At 43.3% G+C, this 21,588-nt stretch overlaps 1 protein-coding gene across 1 annotated transcript; it reads right to left on the bottom strand.

Annotated features, from left to right (window-relative positions):
• Positions 1-602: 602 nt before the first annotated feature.
• Positions 603-20,045, bottom strand: LOC307165535 (uncharacterized protein). The gene is made up of 15 exons (XM_079883244.1): positions 19,432-20,045; positions 4,065-4,262; positions 3,824-3,937; positions 3,678-3,728; positions 3,532-3,585; positions 3,306-3,395; positions 3,109-3,189; positions 2,875-2,958; positions 2,651-2,734; positions 2,433-2,516; positions 2,218-2,298; positions 1,941-2,113; positions 1,518-1,582; positions 1,206-1,307; positions 603-991 (listed from the first exon to the last, which is right to left on the bottom strand). Exons 2-15 carry the CDS (start codon positions 4,162-4,164, stop codon positions 970-972), a joined length of 1,185 nt encoding a protein of 394 aa, XP_079739370.1. The 5' UTR covers positions 4,165-4,262; positions 19,432-20,045; the 3' UTR covers positions 603-969.
• Positions 20,046-21,588: the final 1,543 nt, after the last annotated feature.

Genomic DNA, 21,588 nt, shown 5'->3' with positions numbered 1-21,588 from the left:
TGCTTGGAATGAGTTTTGCAGGTGATGTGAACTGTTTAGCTCAGGTGACTGTTGGTAGTGCAGACTGTAGTTAGAGTTTTGCACATGTAGCTCCAGTTGTGCTCACTGTTGTTTAGCAATCGGAAAAAACTAAGTAAAAATATGGTTATTTGTATTGAATTTATTCACAGATTAACTTCTCTAATATGCACTGCTGTAGTTTCATCTCTGTGTGATGATGCTGTGCCGTGTGTTCCCAATTAACACATTTTGCCAAGTAAAGTCCCAGCTAGCAAAAAGTCGTCTATTAGACGTTGAATAGACGTAAATATTCAACGTCTAATTACGGTCCACTGAAGGTTGAAAATGAAAATTGAAAAGACGTCAAATTTGTCCGACTTTTCAACGTTGAAAACAGGTCAAACTTCAACGTCTAATTACGGTCAACTGAAGGTTGAAAATGAAAATTGAAAAGACGTCAAATTTGTCGACTTTTCAACGTTGAAAACAGGTCATTCTTCAACGTTTACTCGATGCCTATTGACACTTGTCAATTCTCAAGTCCCAATACATTAACATGCCAAATAACATTTTAGATTAACATATCAATGAAACAAAGCTTTAAAGAGAGAATAGCTTTATTATACTTAAACAGCACATTTTTAAATAAAATATAGTGCAATGAAACAAAGCTTTAAAGAGAGAATAGATTTACTATACTTAAACAGCACATTTTAAATAAAATATAGTGCAATGAAACATAGCTTTAAAGAGAGAATAGATTTATTATACTTAAACAGCTTATTTTAAATAAAATAGTGCAATAAAACAGATTTCACATTCCAAAAGCACATATTCCAATCAACACAAAACAACTCAGAAAATTTACACTACAATGGTCACACTTTGCGACCTCCACCTCCAGCTCTCCCGGGAGCATGTTTAAGTGTCTCAGCCATAGCAGCCCTGATTTTAACTTCTGTGGCAGTTTTACTCCACTTCATTACTGCAGCTGCAAAAGAAAATATATTAGATGGTGCATGAATAAACCACGTCTTACATCATTAAGGCTCCCACTACACATTACATTTAATCAATTAACAATTGTATGGATTTGCATAACTTCCCAAAAGAAATACAATTGTTAAGATATATATATATATATATATATATATATATATATATATATATATATATATATATATATATATATATAATGCAGTTACCTTTTACCACAGAGTAAAAAATGGTATCCTGGAAGGCTTTTTTTCTCACTGCTACCCCGCCCCTTCATGTTGAAAGACGCCATTAGGCTGTTGGTGAAAAGCCTGAGAATACATGCACAAAATCATAGGGTGAGGTCCACACCTACATTCTACACCTATTCCTTTACGCTTGCATTATTCCTAATGAATCATCTCTTTCCGCATTTTTTATTTTCTATGTGCTAAGAGGAGGGCAAACACAGCAGGCAATGAGTAAAAATGTAACTGCATAATTACATTCTATATTCTGAGCATGTGACAGTTGTTTAATACCTGTCCATCACTTTATGGACGCAGTCTTTATCGTTCCTCCCTCCCACCTTTGAGAGCTGGGACACCTGTACATAACACATGAAAAGCCACTCGATACATTATGAACAAACCCATGGTGTAATATACTGATTGTTGCCAGATTGAGCTTAAATGGGAACTGGTCATGTTGACTCATCTATACATGTTGAGTCCATGCAAAATATTATGGGACAGTAGTACACCTCTAATACAAAGGCATGAAAATACGCCTTCAAAAAATTCGAGCACTGTGCGTCCCTCAATTACACATTCTATAAAGCTGTGCATGTTAACAGATGCACTAGAAAATATTTTTTTTGTACAATATAGATCATTTAGACTTTTTGGAGACTTGGGGGTCTAGTCTAATTGACATAGTTTAGTCCAATTCTGTATAAATCTTACCCTTTGTTCCCAGAGGTTGCGGTCCTTGAGATGTGCCTCTTCTTGAGCAAACTCTTCTAAGGTTTCTAGCCTAGCAACATGGACAGCAGAATTCAGGGGCTCATAGTGCCTCCCGACTCTTTTTATCTCATCTAGAATTTCAACTAGCTTTCCAAGCACTGACTTCTGGTATTCTGTGGAAGAAAATACATGAATTTATTTTTGTCAAGTATTTTATAAATCTTACTTTATGATTATTAAAGAATGATACAATAATAAATATTGACCATGGACGTACTAGCTTGAGACATGGGGAATAAGCCCCTCTCGGACTGTGATGGCCTTACTCCACGCTGAGGTGTGCGAGAACGCCTAGATCCTGAAAAAAACAAAAAAAAAAAAACCTTGAAGCTCATTGAAATCGTTTTTAAAGACAGCTGCTCCTGCAATAATGTCAATAATTGAGGTAGGAGAATTGACAACTACGAAGAATGCAACTGATCATGGACTCACTGGATGAGGATGCCCGACCTTTTCTGCTCCCGGACTGTGATGGCCTTCCAACTCTACGCTGAGGTGTAAGAGAACGCCTAGATCCTGAAGAAAAAAAGAAAAAAAAAACGTTGATGCTCATTGAAATCGTTTTTAAAGACAGCTGATCCTGCAATAATGTCAATAATTGAGGTATGAGAATCGACAACTATGAAGAATGCAACTGATCATGGACTCACTGGATGAGGATGCCCGACCTTTTCTGCTCCCGGACTGTGATGGCCTTCGAACTCCACGCTGAGGTGTGTGAGAACCTCTCGATCCTGAAGAAAAACAACAACAACAAAAAACAGCGTTGAAGCTCATTGAAATAGTTGTTAATTCTACTACCTCACGTATTGACATTATTGCAGGAGGAGCTGTCTTTAAAAACTATGAAGAATGCAACTGATCATGGACTCACTGGATGAGGATGCCCGACCTTTTCTGCTCCCAGACTGTGATGGCCTTCGAACTCTACGCTGAGGTGTAAGAGAACGCCTAGGTCCTGAAAAAAAAAAAAGCGTTGAAGATCATTGAGGTAGGAGAATTGACAACTATGAAGAATGCAACTGATCATGGACAAAATTTACTAGCCAATGGCAATTCTATTGCCAAGGTGTATGTAGAGGGTTAAATTGACTGACTCTGGACTTACTGGCTGACTTTGGACTAAATGCTTCTGATGATTCAGACCTTGTGGGTGAACGGTGAAGCATTGGACGAGAACATCCAGAAACTGAAAAAGGAACAGGAAGGTTGAAAGACTTTGTTTTGAGCCCAGACTTAAAAACACTTTATATTCCATTTGCATTGTGAGCAAGTAAAGTAGAATAAATAAAAACATGAAATTACAGTCTGAAGGTGCAGGACTCTCTGGTTGTCTAATGGTGGTGTTAGGCAGTTCTGGGGGTGCAGGTAACTGGAGCAGCATTGCATTTTGTCCTGTGGTTGTTAAAAGAAATTCCAAAACCAGAAGCATTACAGCAACTTAAGTGACAGAAAAACTCATATTGCCAACCATTCCCTGAAGTTTGATGACTGAATTATACCACTGGACCAGCCCAGCCATTTTACTCACCCCTATGTGAGAGCTTAATCTTTGGCGGAGGAACCAGAAGCAACACTGTATCCTCTTGACAAGAACATGCACAATGAAATTAATCACAGTAAGATAACGATGAATACTAATACACAGTTTACACAGCCAACTTAAACTGTACTCACCCTTTTTCTTGTCTGGCAAGGACTCATCCTCTTCAGCAGACAAATCTGACCCTGCCAATATTATATTTGTCACTTATGTTATGTGATTGTTTACATTATACGCTCATTGTTTAATGCATGTCCTTAAATGGGACCAAATAAATGACCTTGAACATAATCTTCAAATTTCCTTCTTTTCTTCATTCTCTTTTGACTGACTGTGTCCTCCTCTTTGGTTTGAGCTGAGGTGTAATTATATTTTTCACACTCCTGTCGGCTTACTAAAAATCAAGAAAGAAAATAAACACTACTAGCGATAGTAATACGTATTATGGCATTATAGTATTTTAACTGAAAAATAAATTGTAAAAACATGCCAGAAATAACATTCAAAATATTTTTTTTCACCTGATGTCACTTTGACTTTAACAAATTCAAAGCTCAACCAGTCCTCCTGTGGTTGTAAAAGGCGCTTATGTGCCACAGACACGTTTTTTTTAGAGGCCATCGCACCACTTTGGTCTCGGTGTCGATCCAGTTCAATGGCAAAACTCCTTCCGTCTGCTGCCCATTCTCCACTCAAACAGCCCGTGTGTATACCATTGCCTGAAACACAATTAGATTTAATTTAGAACTACACATTTCCTTTTCTACATGATGTTAACAGTGCACTACCATTTTGAATAATAGTAAATATTACATACGTTATTTGTGTTCATTTCCTGACCTCCATTCCATGGAGGAGAGGAAAAAGGGCATGCCCTCGTTCAGAGGTTAGACAAGCAACCTTCCGGTAAAGGTCTTCAGATTGCAATAACTTTCTTTGTCCGTTTTCTTTGAACATAGACAATATTGAATAGCCTTGACTCACATGGCTTCTTAAAAAAGTCTCTTGTGTCCTTTTGGCTCAGCACATCACATACCAAAGTTCCATCTAGCCTTTTTTCCTTCACAAATGTAAAACTTTCATTGTGAAGCATAAAGCAGCAGTCTTTATCTTCTGTTGATATATAAAAACATGACCTTGTCTCTTGATGCTTGTTGATGCCTTTCTTTGTATTTTCAATCTCACTCATCCGCTTTGTTACTTGAGCGATTGGATTGTGGCTATTTTTGACAATTTGTTTTATTACTTGCAGATGATTTTCGAATGGGAAACATGAGATGTCATTTAGTGAACAGTTGAAGCGAGAAGCATCTTCATGCAGATGCAACAGGCAGTGCACATTGTAGAGTGCAAATGTTTTTCAATAAAGGTCATCACACCTTTTAACAAAGTATTTTAGGAGTTCCTCAGCATATGCAATATATGAACGTCGCATGTTCTCATCAGAGCTCAACAGGATTGACAGAGCCACTGTCAATGTCAAAAAGTGAGTATACACTTCTCTTGAAACTACATTTCGAAGAACAATTGGTCCAGTATATAAAACAAACTGTCGAAATTCAGTGGCTTTCCATTTATCCAGTTCCCTCAAACCCCTGGGCTGCCTTGCAAACTCGCTTGGCATGCATCCATTCAGCTTGTTTAGTTTTTCTGAGATCTCATCTTTTTGTCTTGCAGATAGCCGGCACACTTTTGGACCCCGAGACAAAAAAACTAGAACACTTTTTACTACTCAAATGCATATAGTCTAATACAAAAGAGCTCACGCAAAGTCTGCCTGCATCTATAAGTGGGCTTTTTATAGTCTGGTGATCTTCATACAGTACTTGAGTGAACTCCTCGTCTGTTCTTGCTCTAAAGTTCTCATGACTGTTAAAAACAACTCTACCTTCCCACGAGCCTTTGGCCAAACAACTTTCACAGCTGAAGTACCCATTGTGGTTTTTTATGCACTTTAAAAATGATCTTGCAGGTGCATCACATATAAAGGCCTTAAGGCTGATAGCATAAACTTTATCTTCATACTCCAACCCAACAGCTTTGAGATGCTGAAACTCTTCTAAAAGGTCTTTAACAAAATCGTCCAAAGGAGTTGGCTTCGCTTTTCCACAGAAAAGTGCAACAATGAAAGGATCAAATTTGTGAAACTGTGCCAGTATGGGCCAAAATTGAACACTGTTTGATTTAAAAAGTGGTATTCCATCAATGTTCACACACAACTCAACAAGGTTTCGTGAAAAGGATTGGCACTGTGCAATCTTTAGTCTAATGCCTTGTTCTAAACCATAATAAATGTACTGCCCATTACATATAGAAAGACATTCAATGGTTTTGGGGGTTGCAAGGAGGGTACGTGCATTCTTTGGCAGCTGGTGCCCATGTCTACGTAGGATGCCTAGTAGCTCATTCAATGACGTTTGAGTGGTTGAATTACTTGTTGACCAAATCCTTAAATCACAGGCAATATCTGGTGTATCATTATCACTGACAGGGTGTAAACTCAGGATTTCAGGCTCAGAGTCAGAGGATTCTACATGCTCTGTGTATCCATAATCAGATTCATTATCTTGTACAAGTTCTTGAAGTCCTTCACCATCACTTCTATCACTTCTATCACTTGGTACTGAATGAATATCAAGGTTGTCATCACTATCCAACTGAGCAATGGCATTAACTTCTGCTTTTCTTTTTCTCCAACTTCTTAAGTATGTCATATCTGCAACATTAATATAATTGTATGTTGACATTATAGATTTTTGAAATTGATTTGATTTTTAAACATATAAACAAAAAGCTTAATAGTGATTGAAAGAATCCAAAACACAGAAATTGGTTAATCAACTTCCCAATAATTATAGGATGTACATTTATGTGCAGACATCATGATGCTTACAATTTAAATAGTGTATTCCTGGATTCTCTCAAGGACTGCCAAGTATATTCTCAATCTCGAACTTTACCATATAGCTAACAATGGGGCTTCGTGCTTACTAACTAGAAGAAAAAACACAAAACGGACCACGTGTTTAGCTGTAACGTTATGGCAAAATTGTGTCAGCTAGGCAGGCTAGCTAGCTGAGGTAAGCGCAAGTTTAGAAATAGCCTAAACAAAACTGAAATTAATTAATCTGGCTATCTACGATGTAACATAACTAAAAATAAATCACAAACAGTTAAACCTTAATGGCTTAATATCCGCATTTTGTGAATTTCACACAGATAGCTAACTGTCCATCGGTGTGGTGTGTACACTCGTGGTAGCTAGCCGCATAATGTCTAGTACGTTTACAATAAAAAAATCAGGTTTGGTTGAAGTAAACGTTTATAATGTTACACTTATTTTGCCATCATAGCTAATTATTTTGTCATAGCTACTTACTTTACACAGCTGCTTACAACGTTTTCGCTTTCTGGCGTGAAGAGCTCTGGCGATTGGCTTGATGGGTGAAAAAATATAGAGCGCGTGCTTCCTCTGCTGCATGCATGTTCGCGCGCGCCTCATTGCTTCTTCTTTTCAGTTTTATGGCGGTTGGCAACTAACTTTAATGGTGCATTACCGCCGCCAGCTGGGGTGTGGTAATTCTTTCCAAGTGTGAACCTCATTGCACGTATATATTTTTTTTATAACTTTGGCGTAATATGTAAAACTCTTTACATTTTTTTTAGATAATAATGAACATGGTTTGATTTAGTTTTTTTCCATTGTTTTAGCATGTATAACAGACTATCCTAGATGTCTTAGATTATCAGTTGAAAATATGTCTTAGATGATGTTTAAGACATGAGCCAATTAGCCGGCCGAAACTACTTAGTTGAAATCAAGTCGTAAACCAGTCCAAGGTGGACCGACTTATTTTCAACCATATTTCAACGTTGAAAGATGGTAATTGTTTACTGGGCTCACACCCCCAAAAGGTGTAACCTCTGAATGCAAATTTCCATTGTTAGAAGATGTTTCCATGTGAAAGACATTCACATTAGTGGACCAGAAATAATTGTTGAACAATATTGAATATTGAATATCACAGATTAGAAAACCAAGAAACCAAGATGACTGTCTTGTAGTGAGTGAGTGCTGCGAGCTCTAGTCTGCTGGCTCAACTATTTGTCTACTAAGGATGTTGAGATTTATATTTCCACTTCAAAAAAGTATTTGGTGCTAATGATCTACATGTGGTGAAACTGTGCGAGTGGAAACGCAGCTGGCCTCACAATGGGTGAACCAATTACTCTCCAAAGTATTTTTGATATGATGCAGCAAATGAAGCTCGACATGATTTCACATATTGACTCTAAAATAGATTCACTTCGACCTAGTCTGGAGAAAATAGATGACTCACTTCATATGCTTGGAGATCAGGTCAATGAGATTCAGCTGAGAGTTAGCGCAAACGAAGATAACATAGCTGAACTGGTCAAACGTGTAAAGGTGCTCGAAAAGGAAAACACTGACCTTAAAGCATGGACTGAAGACGCCGAGAACCGAAGCAGACGCTCTAATCTACGATTCATCGTCATACCTGAGAAGGCTGAGGCCAAAGATATCCTCGGCTTCATGAGTCATCTGATTCCACAGCTCCTAGGTGAAACAAATTTCTCCGTTCCTCCTATGATTGAGCGTTGTCATCGCATCGGTATCATGGACAACGTTAAAGCCAAGGGTCCCAGGCCTATCTTGGTAAAGTTTCAGCATTTCCAAGACAAGCTGAAGATAATGAAACTAGCCAGGGACAAGAAGGACCTCCTTCAGTACAAAATGAGGGCTGTGAATCGAGAGGGCTCTTCGAAAGAAGTTCGAGTCTATATTTACCCGGACTTCTCCGCTGGTGTAGTCCAGAGACGCAGAGAATTTGATACTGTGAAGAAAAAGTTCCGTGATCAGGACATCGAATATGGCCTGATCTTTCCCTCCACGCTGAGAGTTACCCACGCTGGTAAGAAACATTTCTTTCATACTCCTGGTGAAGCTGAGAAATTCCTCGGTGCAATTTCCTCCATTAACTCCTCCATTGACTCTGATATGGCAGCAGACTAATGGCTGGTGACCAGTGGATAGTACTAACACAGTCTCACCCCCAAACATCACATACTGACGCGTCTTGACCATACGGCAACATACGACGAAAAGGGTACCCCTAAAACGTCCATATGTGACGATTCGGGTTATGGGTAGGTTTAGGTATGCGTTAGGGTACCGCTAAGAGGCGCTGCTGGTGCGCTTATGTCTTCGTCTCATATGGACGTTTTAGGGGTACCCTTTTCGTCGTATGTTGCCGTATGGTCAAGACGCGTCAGTATGTGACGTTTTGGGGTGAGACCGGGCTGATAGTACCAGCGCTAGCATAATACATTGCCTGATGATGAACTTATTTTTATTTGATTTTTTTTCTTCTTTTTTGGAACTCTTCTGTTATTCATATCCGTGAACTTATTTCATCATCGGACTGGCATTGAGTTTGTTTCATATGTTCAATCTTGTCGCTGAAAGAATTACTGTGTTGGCGACTGCTGCTTTACTTTTGCTTTCTTTTTGGCAGAATTGTTTATGTGCGATGCTAGTGGCAGCTGCTTTATTACTGTTTGCCGTATAGCATAACACAAGTGTTGTAAAATAGCTTAACACTAAAAGATGGGTTAGTCTAAATTATGTAAACTGGGTATGATAGACGCCTATAAATAATTTGTTTAGAATAATTATGAAATTGCCTACTTTTGGGTTTTTGAAGCTAATAAATTATGAAGCTGTCGAAGCATATTATTATTATATTATCTTATTTTTGTTTGCTTGTCTTCTGACGACTTCATAAAGGCCCTTTATCTTACTGTTAGTAGATCTGGATCTTTCATTTGATATGTTCGCATTATGCTGAGCCATGCAGACTGAGCTGCGTATCTTGTTATTTTTTATTATTAGGCTACTTATTTGGAAAGTGCTGTATGTGCTTACTCCAATGCCGTATGCGCTTTCCTGTCCGGTCTATGTGTGAGTGCGTGTATGCCTGTGTTTGTGTTTGTTGCTCTCCTTCTGCCTCTCTCTCCACCTATTCCGCCTGCTATATACCACAATCTGCGATGATGCTCTGTGTGCATTCTTACTGCCAGATTATACACATACTTATTCAGTTATTTTGGAATAATGAATTGTGCTAAAGGGCTGCATGTTATTCATTTGAACATTAGGAGTTTGCCACTGAAAATGGATTTATTGAGAGCCTGGCTTACCTATAATAAACCCCATGTAATTACTTTGTCTGAAACTTGGCTAAACAGCAATATTCCTGATGATGATGTCAAACTTGACAATTATGTTGTATTTAGGAACGATAGAGGTTCAAGAGGTGGGGGCCTCTGAATATATGTATCCTAAAATCTGACTGCAGAACTTGCTTTTCCAAATGAGAATCCGCGGCATTTTGAAGGCCTTTTTGTTAAAATCATTTTTCATGAAAACAAACGATTAATCATTGGAAATATTTATAAACCTCCATCTGCGCCAGCAGAAACTACTAATTGTATTTTGTCTACCATTAATTCTTTAGACTGCAACTGTGAAAAGATTATATTAGGTGACTTCAATTCTAATTGGCTAGATTGCTCGCAATCTCTTTAACAGTATAAATCTAACTCAACTTATAACTGAACCTACTAGAGTCGGTCCCAGTTCCTCTTCTTTGCTTGACTGGATTTTAGTCTCCCACCCTGGCAGAATTTTACAATCTGGGGTTTTACCTGATTCTTTTAGTGACCATTCTATGTTTTTTTGTATTTGGAAAATTAAAGTGCCTCGTCTTCCTCCTAAATTGATTAAAGTAAGACAATTTAATAAAATTAACCCTGAACTCTTCATACAGGATATATTAAATATAAACTGGGAGATATTTCAATTAATTCCATCTGTGGAAGATGCTTGGAATTTTTTTTATACCGGGTTTCTCGAGATTATTAACAAGCATGCTCCTTGGATATCAATTAAGGTCAAGGGTCGACATCTACCTTGGATCAAGGGAGTTCTCTTACGAGAGGTCTCTCGTATTGCGTAAGGTTAGCTTACGCATCGGGAAAGTCTTCTTTCTTCGAGATCTGAAGCCAAAAAATTATCCTTAATTTTGTATACATTGTCAACGCAGTGCAGCAGCCGACAGACCTAGGCAGGCTGTATAAGCGTGCTCATTGGCTGCTCGGCGGCAACTGCTTAAGCCTATCGGTGAGCGCTCTGAACGCGGCAACCAATGAGGGCGCTTCGCGGCCTCCACACCCTTCTAACCTTCAGAATGGGTGTGGCCAGCGTGTATATATTCAGCGCTCATAGGCTAAAATTCTGATTTTCTTGTCTTCAGCGACGCTCTTCGCATCGCTGGATCTTGAGAGCTGCCGCCGTTGAAACCAGCGACCAGCAAGCTTAGGACAGCGCCTGAGGAAGCCGGCCGTCTTCGCCGCCTTCAGCCATCCGTGCCTGCTACGCTATCCGGCGACATATCCTTTACATTATTACTGTTTCTGTGTGTATTCTAAAAGAGCACGAGGCGTTTTTGTAAAAACGGCTCGTTTTTGCGGCTCGTGCCACGCCCCGCTCAGCAACGGAGACCGCCACCTCTCTGCGCTCTCCGCCTGGGCCGCGGGCACGCCGCCACCGCACTCTCCGAGTGCGAAAAGCTTTCAATGTCGACCCTGCGGGCTCGACTTGAAGCTTTCGACCAAGCTGTCGCTCCGCCTGTCCATGCCGGGCCGCGCAATAAGAAGCGCCGCTCGCAGCGACCACCGGAGACTGTTGTGACTGAGGAGCTCGCCGGAACCTCTCCCTCGAGCTCTCTCTCGCCCTCTCCCTCCCGGCCGCTCAACCGCCGGCTCTCGCCCGCGCCGCCGCCGCGTCAGGAGATGAGGCGAATGTGATAGATACCCGTACTCTCCCTCTGTTCGAGCCGTGCAACTACGCCGCTCACAAGGGATGGCAGAAGCGGACGGTCTCGGAGCGAGTTTCCTCTCCCTCTGTTCGAGCCGCGCAAACTGAGCCGCTCACGAGGGATGGCAGGAGCGGACGGTCTCGGAGCGAGTTTCCTCTCCCTCTGTTCGAGCCGCGCAAACTGCGCCGCTCACAAGGGATGGCAGGAGCGGACGGTCTTGGAGCTCTCTTTACGTTACAAGAAAGCTACTCCGTCCTCGCGCGTCACTCACCGGTGAAAGGGGAATAGAGTGTTTTCGTCCCGCCGTGGCCTGGACTATAACCTCCATTTCTCACACATTTCTCAGTCCCCTCTTAAGTTCAGGCGACTGGAATTGTTACTATTGCAGTATACGAGCCTGTTATAATACACGCTCGCCTGCAAGCAAACGCCGTCACAAGACATGATGACGCTAACCGAGTACTAATGTATTCTCCCCTGTGGCTCAGTGGCGGAATCCTAGACTGTCAAGCTAGAGATCCGGGTTCGGTCCCCGCTCTCGCGGCAGATAAAGTTTATGCTGTTCGCTTCTCCGAGCTCGCGGCCAGTTTTTCTTACATACAGAAAACAAGCCCGCTCTCTCCCTCGTTGGGCCGCGCAGATTGCGCCGTTCAAGGGATGACAAAGCGGACGGTCACGAGCAGCGTTCAGCGTGCGCGCCTCACTCACCGGCGAAAAGAGAAGAGAGTGTGTTAGTCTCGCTACGGCTGGACAACCGCCAATCCTCACACATTTCTCAGTCCCCTCTTAAGTTCAGGCGACTGGAAATATTACTATTGCAGTAAACGAGCCTGTTTTAAACACACGCACGCCTGCAAACAAACGTCGACGCGACACATGAGGTCGCTTTTTATATGCTCGCGCTAACTGAAAGCTAATGTGTTTTCCCCTGTGGCTCAGTGGCAGAATCATACGCTTTCATGCGGGAGATCCGCGTTCGATCCCAGCTCTCGGGGCAGATAAAAATTCATGCTGCTTGCTTCTCCGAGCTCGCGGCCAGTCTTTCTTACTTACAGAAAGCGAACCCGCCTCTCGCACCACACCTTCTCAGGGTGCTCGAGTATTTTTGAGCGTCTAAACACGAGAGAAGAAAAGACGGTTAAATCCCGCAGCCCAACCACCGTCGAAGCTTAACGCTCTGTCAGTCCCCGTTGCCACGGCTACTGCAGCTGTTTACCTCGCAGTCAACGAGCCGGTATATCTACCCGCTCGCCTGCGCGCATCCGCCGTTCTCACGGCAACCCAGAGAAATTTCAAAAGAGCATAATGTCTGGTTGCACAGCTGACGCCGTATATGTTTCTAGTACAGTGAATGTGCCCACGTTTCTGTGCTCACCCCTGTACACAAGCACTATACATCCCGTGTCTCTCACAGAGCCCACTCTCATGAAGCAGGCAAAAGCCGCTTTAGTGTTAAAAGTAGGTCACGTGTCCACTTCTCCGTGCCCACACCTACTCACTGCCCGCTCTGTCACACGGCCTCGCACGACCGGTCATGTTTTAAATGTAAGTCCTGTGCCCGCCCTCGAGCGCTCACACATACTAAGTAACATTTTCGCCCCGACGCCGACATCGCGCGTCGCGCCTCACACTATATGTTCCCCGTCCAAAGCCACCGGGACACTGTGTGTAAAACGGCCAGCTATCGCTACGTGCGATCCGCCGTATCTAAGCACCAAGAGGGGGCGCGCCGCGCCCGCCCCTGAATGTAAGTCCTGTGCCCGCCCTCGAGCGCTCACACATACTAACGAACATTTTCGCCCCCGACGCCGCCATCGCGCGTCGCGCCTCACACTTTATGTTCCCCGTCTAAAGCCACCGGGACACTGTGTGTAAAACGGCCAGCTATCGCTGCGTGCGATCCGCCGTATCTAAGCACCAAGAGCGCGCACGCCGAGGCCCGCCCCTCCGTTTCGAGCTCTCGAGCCCGCGATGCGCGGCGATCGGAGCCCGGAGGCCATTCTGCCCCTGGCTGCACACGCAAAAGCGTGGGAAGCTATTCCAGGCGCATCAGAACGGGTGCTAAGCACAGTAAAACAGGGCTATACTCTGCAGTTCGCTCGCCGCCCTCCGCGCTTTCAAGCGCGTATCGAGACCAGAGTGAATGGGGAAGTAGCACATCTACTTCGAGCAGAAATAGCTACACTTCTGTGCAAAAGGGCTATAGAACCGGTTTCCCCTTCCATGAGCGAGTCGGGCTTTTACAGCCGTTATTTCCTCGTTCCCAAGAAGGACGGAGCTCTCAGACCAATTTTGGATCTGAGACGTTTGAACAAGGCTCTTATGAGAAGACCGTTCAAAATGCTCACAACCAGACAAATTCTCGCGCAAATTCGCCCGAGGGACTGGTTTATATCTCTCGATCTAAAAGACGCGTGCTTTTCAGATCCAGATAATACCCCGTCACAGGCCATTCTTGAGATTCGCCTTCGACGGTCAGGTATATCAGTACACGGCCCGCCTGTCGACACAGCGCGCGCGCTGCATTCGACGCCTGGCCGCGTCCCTCCGGCCGGGCAGCACCGTACCTCTCAAAACATTTCAGAGGTTACTGGGTTGTATGGCCTCAGCCGCAGCAGTGCTTCGGCTGGGTCTTTTACGAATGCGCCCGCTACAACGCTGGCTGAATGCCCGAGTGCCTCACAGAGCATGGGCTTCCGGCGGTATTCGCATCAGAGTGACTCAGAGCTGCGTTTCAGCTCTGAAGCCCTGGTTAGCGGCCGACTGGTACCAGCGGGGAGTGACAATGGGAGCTATCTCACACCGCAAAGTTATCTCGACGGACGCTTCCACCTCAGGCTGGGGCGCTCTGTTCGAGGGCAAACCGGCTTTTGGCCTATGGTCAGACCGGGAAAAATGCCTCCACATAAACTGTTTGGAGATGATAGCGGTCGAGAACGCGCTCAGGCGCTTCCTCCCATTCATACGGGATCACCATGTGCTAGTCCGCTCGGACAACACGTCCGTGGTATCCTATGTGAACCGACAGGGCGGTGTCAGATCCAGGAATCTGTGCAGGCTGACAGAACGCCTTCTCGTGTGGGCTTACCGCTCGCTGCGCTCGCTGAGAGCCGCGCACGTGCCGGGCCACCTGAATGTCGGTCCAGACAGACTGTCCAGGGACAACTCCCCCGGGAGAATGGTCTCTGCACCCCCAGACAGTCCAGTTTCTCTGGCGCCTATTCGGCAGAGCGGAAATCGTCCTCTTTGCGTCGAAAGACAATGCTCAATGCCCGAAGTTTTATTCGAAGAGCGAGGACGCGCTGTCCCAGACATGGCCCAGCCTCCCGCTGTATGCTTTTCCTCCGATCTCCCTGTTGCCACAGGTCATTTCGAGGATCAGAGAAACGCACCACTCAGTGCTGCTTATAGCCCCGCGATGGGAAAACCAAACTTGGTACCCAGAGCTAGTGAGGCTGTCGCACTCACCCCCATGGCCGATCCCGGTGAGAAAGGATCTCCTCTCCCAAGCCGGTGGATCGATCTGGCATCCCCATCCAGAGCGCTGGTCGCTGCATGCATGGGTGATCAACGGATACCCGTTGACCTGTCAGAAGGGGTCGTGAACACGATCACACAGTCGAGAGCCCCCTCCACGAGACGGCTCTACGCGTCTAAATGGTCGGTGTTTTCTAAATGGTGCGCTACTAAAAACTTGGATCCGCGCGCATGCGGGGTCCCGCGGGTGCTCTCCTTCTTACAAGAGCTGTTGGAAAAGGGCAGATCCCCTTCCACGCTCAAAGTATATGTGGCCGCTATTGCAGCGTTCGCTGAGACGACGCGCGGCCGGGCAATGGAAAGGAATGAGCTCATTATCCGCTTCCTCAGAGGAGCTAGACGGATGAATCCCCCGCGGCCCCCCTCGGTTCCCTCGTGGGATCTGTCCTTGGTCCTAGCGGCCCTAGAGGCTTTTTCCCTTTGAACCGCTTGAATCCGCGGATCTAAAGTATCTGTCGCTTAAAACCGTTTTTCTGATAGCTCTGTCTTCAGTCAAACGAGTGGGTGATTTGCACGCGCTATCTGTTAGCCCTGCATGTCTTGAGTTCGGGCCGAATGACTCGAAAGTCATTCTCAGACCGAGACACGGTTACATCCCCAAATCGATTGGAACCCCGTTTAGGGCACAAGTTATGTCCCTCTCGGCTCTGCCAGCATCCGACAGTGGGGACAGTGATAACCTCCTATGCCCTGTCCGGGCGCTGAGAGTTTACATCACGCGCTCCGCCGCTTTCAGGCGTTCAGAGCAGCTCTTTGTTTCCTTCGGCGGACGCACCAAGGGTCTTGCCGCCTCGAAGCAGAGCTTGTCCAGGTGGATAGTGGACGAGATAGCAGCAGCTTATGCCTCCAGACACCTGCAGTGCCCTCTGGGCATCAGAGCCCACTCCACTAGAGGCATGGCCTCGTCGTGGGCCTGGTCCAGCGGAATTTCTAATCACGGTATTTGTATGGCGGCGGGCTGGGCCTCCCCGTCAACATTCGTGAGGTTTTATAACCTGGAAGTTCCTGCCCTACAGGCAAAAATACTGTCAGCATAAGTGACATGTATGCTCTGCCCATTTCTCGTGTGCAGACTACGTTCATATGCTGGCGCTATTCTGGTACTATACTCAGGGTGAAGTGTTTGACTCAGACCGGCTGATCCGCTCTGTTTCCTATTTCCCGTTACGCGCTGTTGTCGGTGCTGGCCCGCGCTGCTGGCCGCCCGTATTATTCTCTGTCGCGCGGGAATTTTTCCCTTCATGTGAGACCGACTATGTCGTTTTTCTCCTACCCTTATGAGTGCTTATGTACTGTATGGGCTCGCTCTGCCGGCCCTACTGTTTGTACTGTTATATGTTTATAGACCGGCCGCGCCGCTCTATTTCATATGCTGCATGAAGTGCCTGTACTGCGCTGGCCCGTCTCTCCGACCGGCCACATTTCCCAGCAGAGTGTTTTCCCCGGTTTCCCTGGGATTCATGGGCTGGATGCTCGGCGCACACGGCGTTGACAAAGGGTTCCCGATGCGTAAGCTAACCTTACGCAATACGAGAGACCTCTCGTAAGAGAACGTACTCGGTTACTAATGTAACCTCGGTTCTCTCTAGAAGAGGGAACGAGTATTGCGTAACCTGCCGTGTCGCGCCACGAGCTTTTGCGCTTCAGACTGCGAAAACCAGAATTTTAGCCTATGAGCGCTGAATATGTACACGCTGGCCGATAGGCTTAAGCAGTTGCCGCCGAGCAGCCAATGAGCACGCTTATACAGCCTGCCTAGGTCTGTCGGCTGCTGCACTGCGTTGACAATGTATACAAAATTAAGGATAATTTTTTGGCTTCAGATCTCGAAGAAAGAAGACTTTCCCGATGCGGAAGCTAACCTTACGCAATACTCGTTCCCTCTTCTAGAGAGAACCGAGGTTACATTAGTAACCGAGTACGATCTCATATACTTATTCAAACAAAGAGACAAGGCCTGGAAAAAATACCGTAACACAAAGGACTCTACTGACTGGAATGTATATAAGGAGTTAAGGAATAAATGAATAAACCAATACAAGAAATGCTAAAGCAAATTACTGTAAACAAACTGTGAGTGAACCTTTATTAATTGCAGAGGCATTCAGCCAGCACTTTTCTACAATTGGTAGCTCTCTGTCTGGTTACACTTACTCTGGTCTTACATCGACTCAGAATAGGTGTGGCAGCTCCTTTTGTTTTAAAACTATTTTTCCAACTGATGTTCAGCGGGTTATTGATAGTCTAAGTTCTGGATGCAATGCTGGTCCAGATGGTCTGGAAATTAAGTTCTTTAAACTTGCCTCTCATGTATTGTCATTTCCACTGGCTGACTTATTTAATTTATCTTTAGAAACTTGTGAAACACCCATATTATGGAAAAGTGCTAGACTAATCCCTCTTCATAAAGGAGGTGACACTTCAGACACCAATAATTATAGACCAATCTCTATTATCAATAGTATAGCAAAAATATTTGAAAAACTAATATTTAATCAATTACCTACATATCTTACAGAGTACAATATATTATCGCCACATCAATCAGGTTTTCGACCTAGCCATTCAACCACCACTGCTCTTTTAAAATTTACAAATGATATACTGTCAGCAGCTGACAGCAATATGCTTACGGGTGCTATATTTATTGATCTTTCAAAAGCATTTGATATGGTTGATCATTATCTTCTTTTAGATAAATTGTATGCTATTGGTCTTTCTTTGAACTCTTTATTATTTTTGAATTCATTTCTTCATAATAGAAGTCAGTGTGTATCCTTTCAAGGAAGTCAATCAGATTTCAAGATCATTGATAGAGGTGTTCCACAGGGTTCATCCTTTGGTCCTCTCTTGTTTTCAATCTTTATTAATGATCTTTCTCAAATCTGTTCTGATTGTCAAATTCATTTATATGCAGATGACACTGTATTATACTTTTCCAGTTCTGATATTTCACAAATTCAGTACTCTTTACAATCTGATTTCAATCTGGTTCAAGGTTGGTTTTCTTCAAACAAGCTTCTTTTGAACAAGAGGAAATCATATAACATGTTGTTTTGCACTCAACCTAATCCTTCGCTGTTAAGTAACTGATCTATTAGCCTTCTTGATGGAACAACAATAGATAAAATTGAAAAACTTAAATATATAGGCCTCTGGCTTGATTCCCAGCTATCTTTTAAATTTCATATTAATTCGATCACTAAGAAAATATTTGGGTGTCTGAAATCACTTTATCGTTCTGCTGACTGCTTCTCACAAAAAGTCCAGAAAAGAATTATAACACAACTAATATTCCCAATACTGGACTATGCTGATGTGATTTATGGTAACACCTTTGAAACAAATCTCTATCCTCTTAATGTATTATATAATAGTCTTTGTAGATTTGTGCTCAGGTGTCCTTATAGAACCCATCACTGTCTAATGTACGAGTCCTTGAACTGGCCAGCCCCGAAGTCCAGAAGGCAACTCCACTGGTTAACACTTATTTTCAAATGTATTTATTTTAATTTTCCTTCATATCTGAAAGACCTTTTAATCCCTTTCAGCTCTCAATATAGCCTAAGGCACATGGACCAACTGTTTCTAGTTACACCTAGAATCAGTAAAGAAATTGGTCGTCGTGCATTCAAATATAAAGCTCCATCAGATTGGAATAACCTTCCTTCCTCACTTAGGTCGATCACTTCTTTTCATATCTTCAAATCATCTTTAATCACGCATTTTCAAACATCCTACATTTGTTTCTGAACTGTTTTAGGACTCACACTACTCACTGTCCAGTGTATCGTATATATGTGTGTTTCAACCCAAAATTAGGTCATCAGTCGACAAAGTTTTATTCCTGTCTGGCGCTTCCCATAACGTTTACGCATAAGGTCAGTAGGCGGACAGTAGGCAGTCTTTGTAGCGTTTCAAACGCATTTGACCACATGAGCATTTACATACAAAAGCAATCCGGTCGAATGTGTTTTCGACTACCTCTGGAAGTGGTCAAAAATGGACAAGCTCAAAACGTTTTAGGCCCTTAGCTTAGACTCTTGCCCTGATTACACCTGGTATTAAGATACGTTTTGGTCGATCGGATCACATGAGGACTACACTAAATACAGGTGTAAATCAGTTCTAAAATATTTTAAACTTATCCACTTTTGACCACTTCCAGAGGTAGTCGAAAACACATTCAGACGGATTGCGTATGTAAATGTGGTCAAATACGTTCAAACAGCCACAAAAGATTGCCTACTTATCGCTTACTGACCTAATGTGTAAACACTGCAGGAAGTGCACTGTTACAGATCTGCCAGGCTCCTACACCAGCCAATCACAGCGCACTCCCTCTCCTGAGTACTAATCACACACACCTGCACCCTCATCACCACAGCTAAGCACACACCTCGCCCCAGCTCATGGTCTGGTCTCGTTCCTGAACGAAGTGGACACTTACCTTGTTTCCTCCAGCATCAACTATTCCAGCGAACTGTCTCCAGTGTTTCCTCCAACGTCTCCTCCAGTGTTTCTCCTGTGATCCTTCTCCAGCGTCTTCTCAGTCCTCCATTTCCCTGTTCCAAATCATCAGATCTGCACTCCTGTTATCCAGCGAAGTGTGTGCATCCAGTCAATCGTCCATTCAACCATCCACCACCCTCCGGTCCTGTAAGCAAAGACATACCATTTACCGCCCGGTTCCCGTTCTCCAAATTATCATTTGAACTACTCACTTACCTGCTTGCTTCATCTCTGCTCATTGTTGTCAATAAACCTCCTGTTAATTCTCATCCTCTTTGTCCGAGTGTGCTTCCGTAACATAAACATTATAACAACAGTGTAATAATAGGCTGTCAATTAAGATAACACAATCCTTTGGAGGTACAACAGCAGTTCTGTTCTAGTGTTAACCCAGCTGCAGGTACACAGAAGTTTTACTTCAGAATAAGTTACACTGTTGAGTGTAATGTGTATTAATAAACATTGTTTAGCTTTACTGCTTTTTTTCTCTTTTTGAAATCCTCTATACTTTATTTACTGAGAAGTGATCAAGGTTTAATACTTGGGCATTTCACCCATGCAGTTGTTAAATTACTTTTAAGTGGACAGTTCCTGTGGAATTAACATGTAACGACACTGATGGTACATAACAATTACCTTGACGATTATATTATATTAAGTGTACAGTTCTTGAGGAGTTACCATGTAAGTACACTGTTATTATAGTGTTACACAGAGGTTTAGGTTTTACATATTGCTCAGTAAGTTGTGACCGTTTTACACTTTATATTAAGTGGACAGTTCCTGTGGAGTTACCATGTAAGTACACTGTTGTTATAGTGTTACACAGAGGTTTAGGTTTTAGGTTTAGATTTCTTAACTGCATTTACGCAATAAGCATGCTGCTCAATAGGACGAGCACCATTTACAATAATATCATGCTGCAAGACATTTGTTTGTTTAGGAACATTACTAAACAGACAGTTATAATCAGATATTACTTTAACAATATCCATTTCCTGGTCCATAGTTAAATGATTAAGATAAGAGTGAAGATCTTACATAATCTCTGAGTTGGCTAACATTGTGCACTGCTGAGGAGCATTGCGAAGCACAACAAGTCAAGTCAAGTCATCTTCATTTATATAGCGCTTTTAACAATGTAGATTGTTTCAAAGCAGCTTTACAGAGACAAACGTATAATTTAAGGTAACAGAGATTGTTTTGGCTTTATAGTGGTTCTTTAATAAAGTTATTTTACAGCTAAAGTTAGTTTTGATTGATTCGCTTCCGTCGCAACAATCATTTGTTATTAAATTAGGGGCCGCTAAGACGACACCATTCTCTCTACACAGACTTTAAACGCGAACCTGTGAGAAACGCTGATGGCGGTCACATGCGCATTAAGAATTGGTTCTATAGTTATGTGCGTTTGAATATATGTGCGCAGGTTTGGAATTCCCTACAAACCAAGCCTAAACAAAATACTGGTGTTTCCTTATAATTTTTGATACAGAATTTTATTTTATTTTATCAATTCGGGGTATATACGCGAATTGAGTTTCCCGACGACGCTTTATCTGTAGAGTGGTAAAGGGATTCTCCATAGGGAGAGACTAGTTGGCACTTCAGCACTGCGTTGTCATCGGGTCCAGGCGCAGGTCCTTCATCAGATCTGGATACGGCCTGGATCCGGCAGGCTGCGGGAAAACCTCGGGATAAACAAAAGACACTAAAATTAGCGTAGATGCCATTCTTCTTATGATGTAACAAGTACATCAGGATTTATGGGAAGTGTTCCCGGTTCCAGCTGACCTAATCTATGCAGCCTAACACTGAATTATAGAAGTCTTTAATGTATTATGTGAATGCTAGATCAAAGAGATGTGTCTTTAGTCTAGCTTTGAACTGACAGAGTGTGTCTGCTTCCCAGACAATGGTAGGAAGACTGTTCCAAAGTTTTGGTGCTAAATAGGAGAAGGATCTACCGCCAGCAGTCGATTTTGATATTCTAGGTATTACCAACTGGCCGGAATTTTGAGATCGCAATAGACGTGAAGGACTATAATGCGTTAAGAGCTCGCTCAAGTACTGCGGAGCTAAACCATTTAGTGCT

Source organism: Squalius cephalus (genome assembly GCF_949319135.1).
Source record: "Squalius cephalus genome assembly, chromosome: 10".
Classification (NCBI taxonomy): Eukaryota; Metazoa; Chordata; class Actinopteri; order Cypriniformes; family Leuciscidae; genus Squalius; species Squalius cephalus.
This window is presented reverse-complemented; position numbering and strand designations above follow the sequence as displayed.

Coding starts and splice junctions, on each gene's coding strand:
- LOC307165535 (XM_079883244.1), bottom strand. CDS start 4,164: ATGGCCTCTAAAAAAAACGTGTCTGTGGCACATAAGCGCCTTTTACAA. Junction 3,938..4,064: donor TAAAGTCAAAGTGACATCAG/GTGAAAAAAAAT, acceptor CTTGATTTTTAG/TAAGCCGACAGGAGTGTGAA. Junction 3,586..3,677: donor CTTGCCAGACAAGAAAAAGG/GTGAGTACAGTT, acceptor GTTCTTGTCAAG/AGGATACAGTGTTGCTTCTG.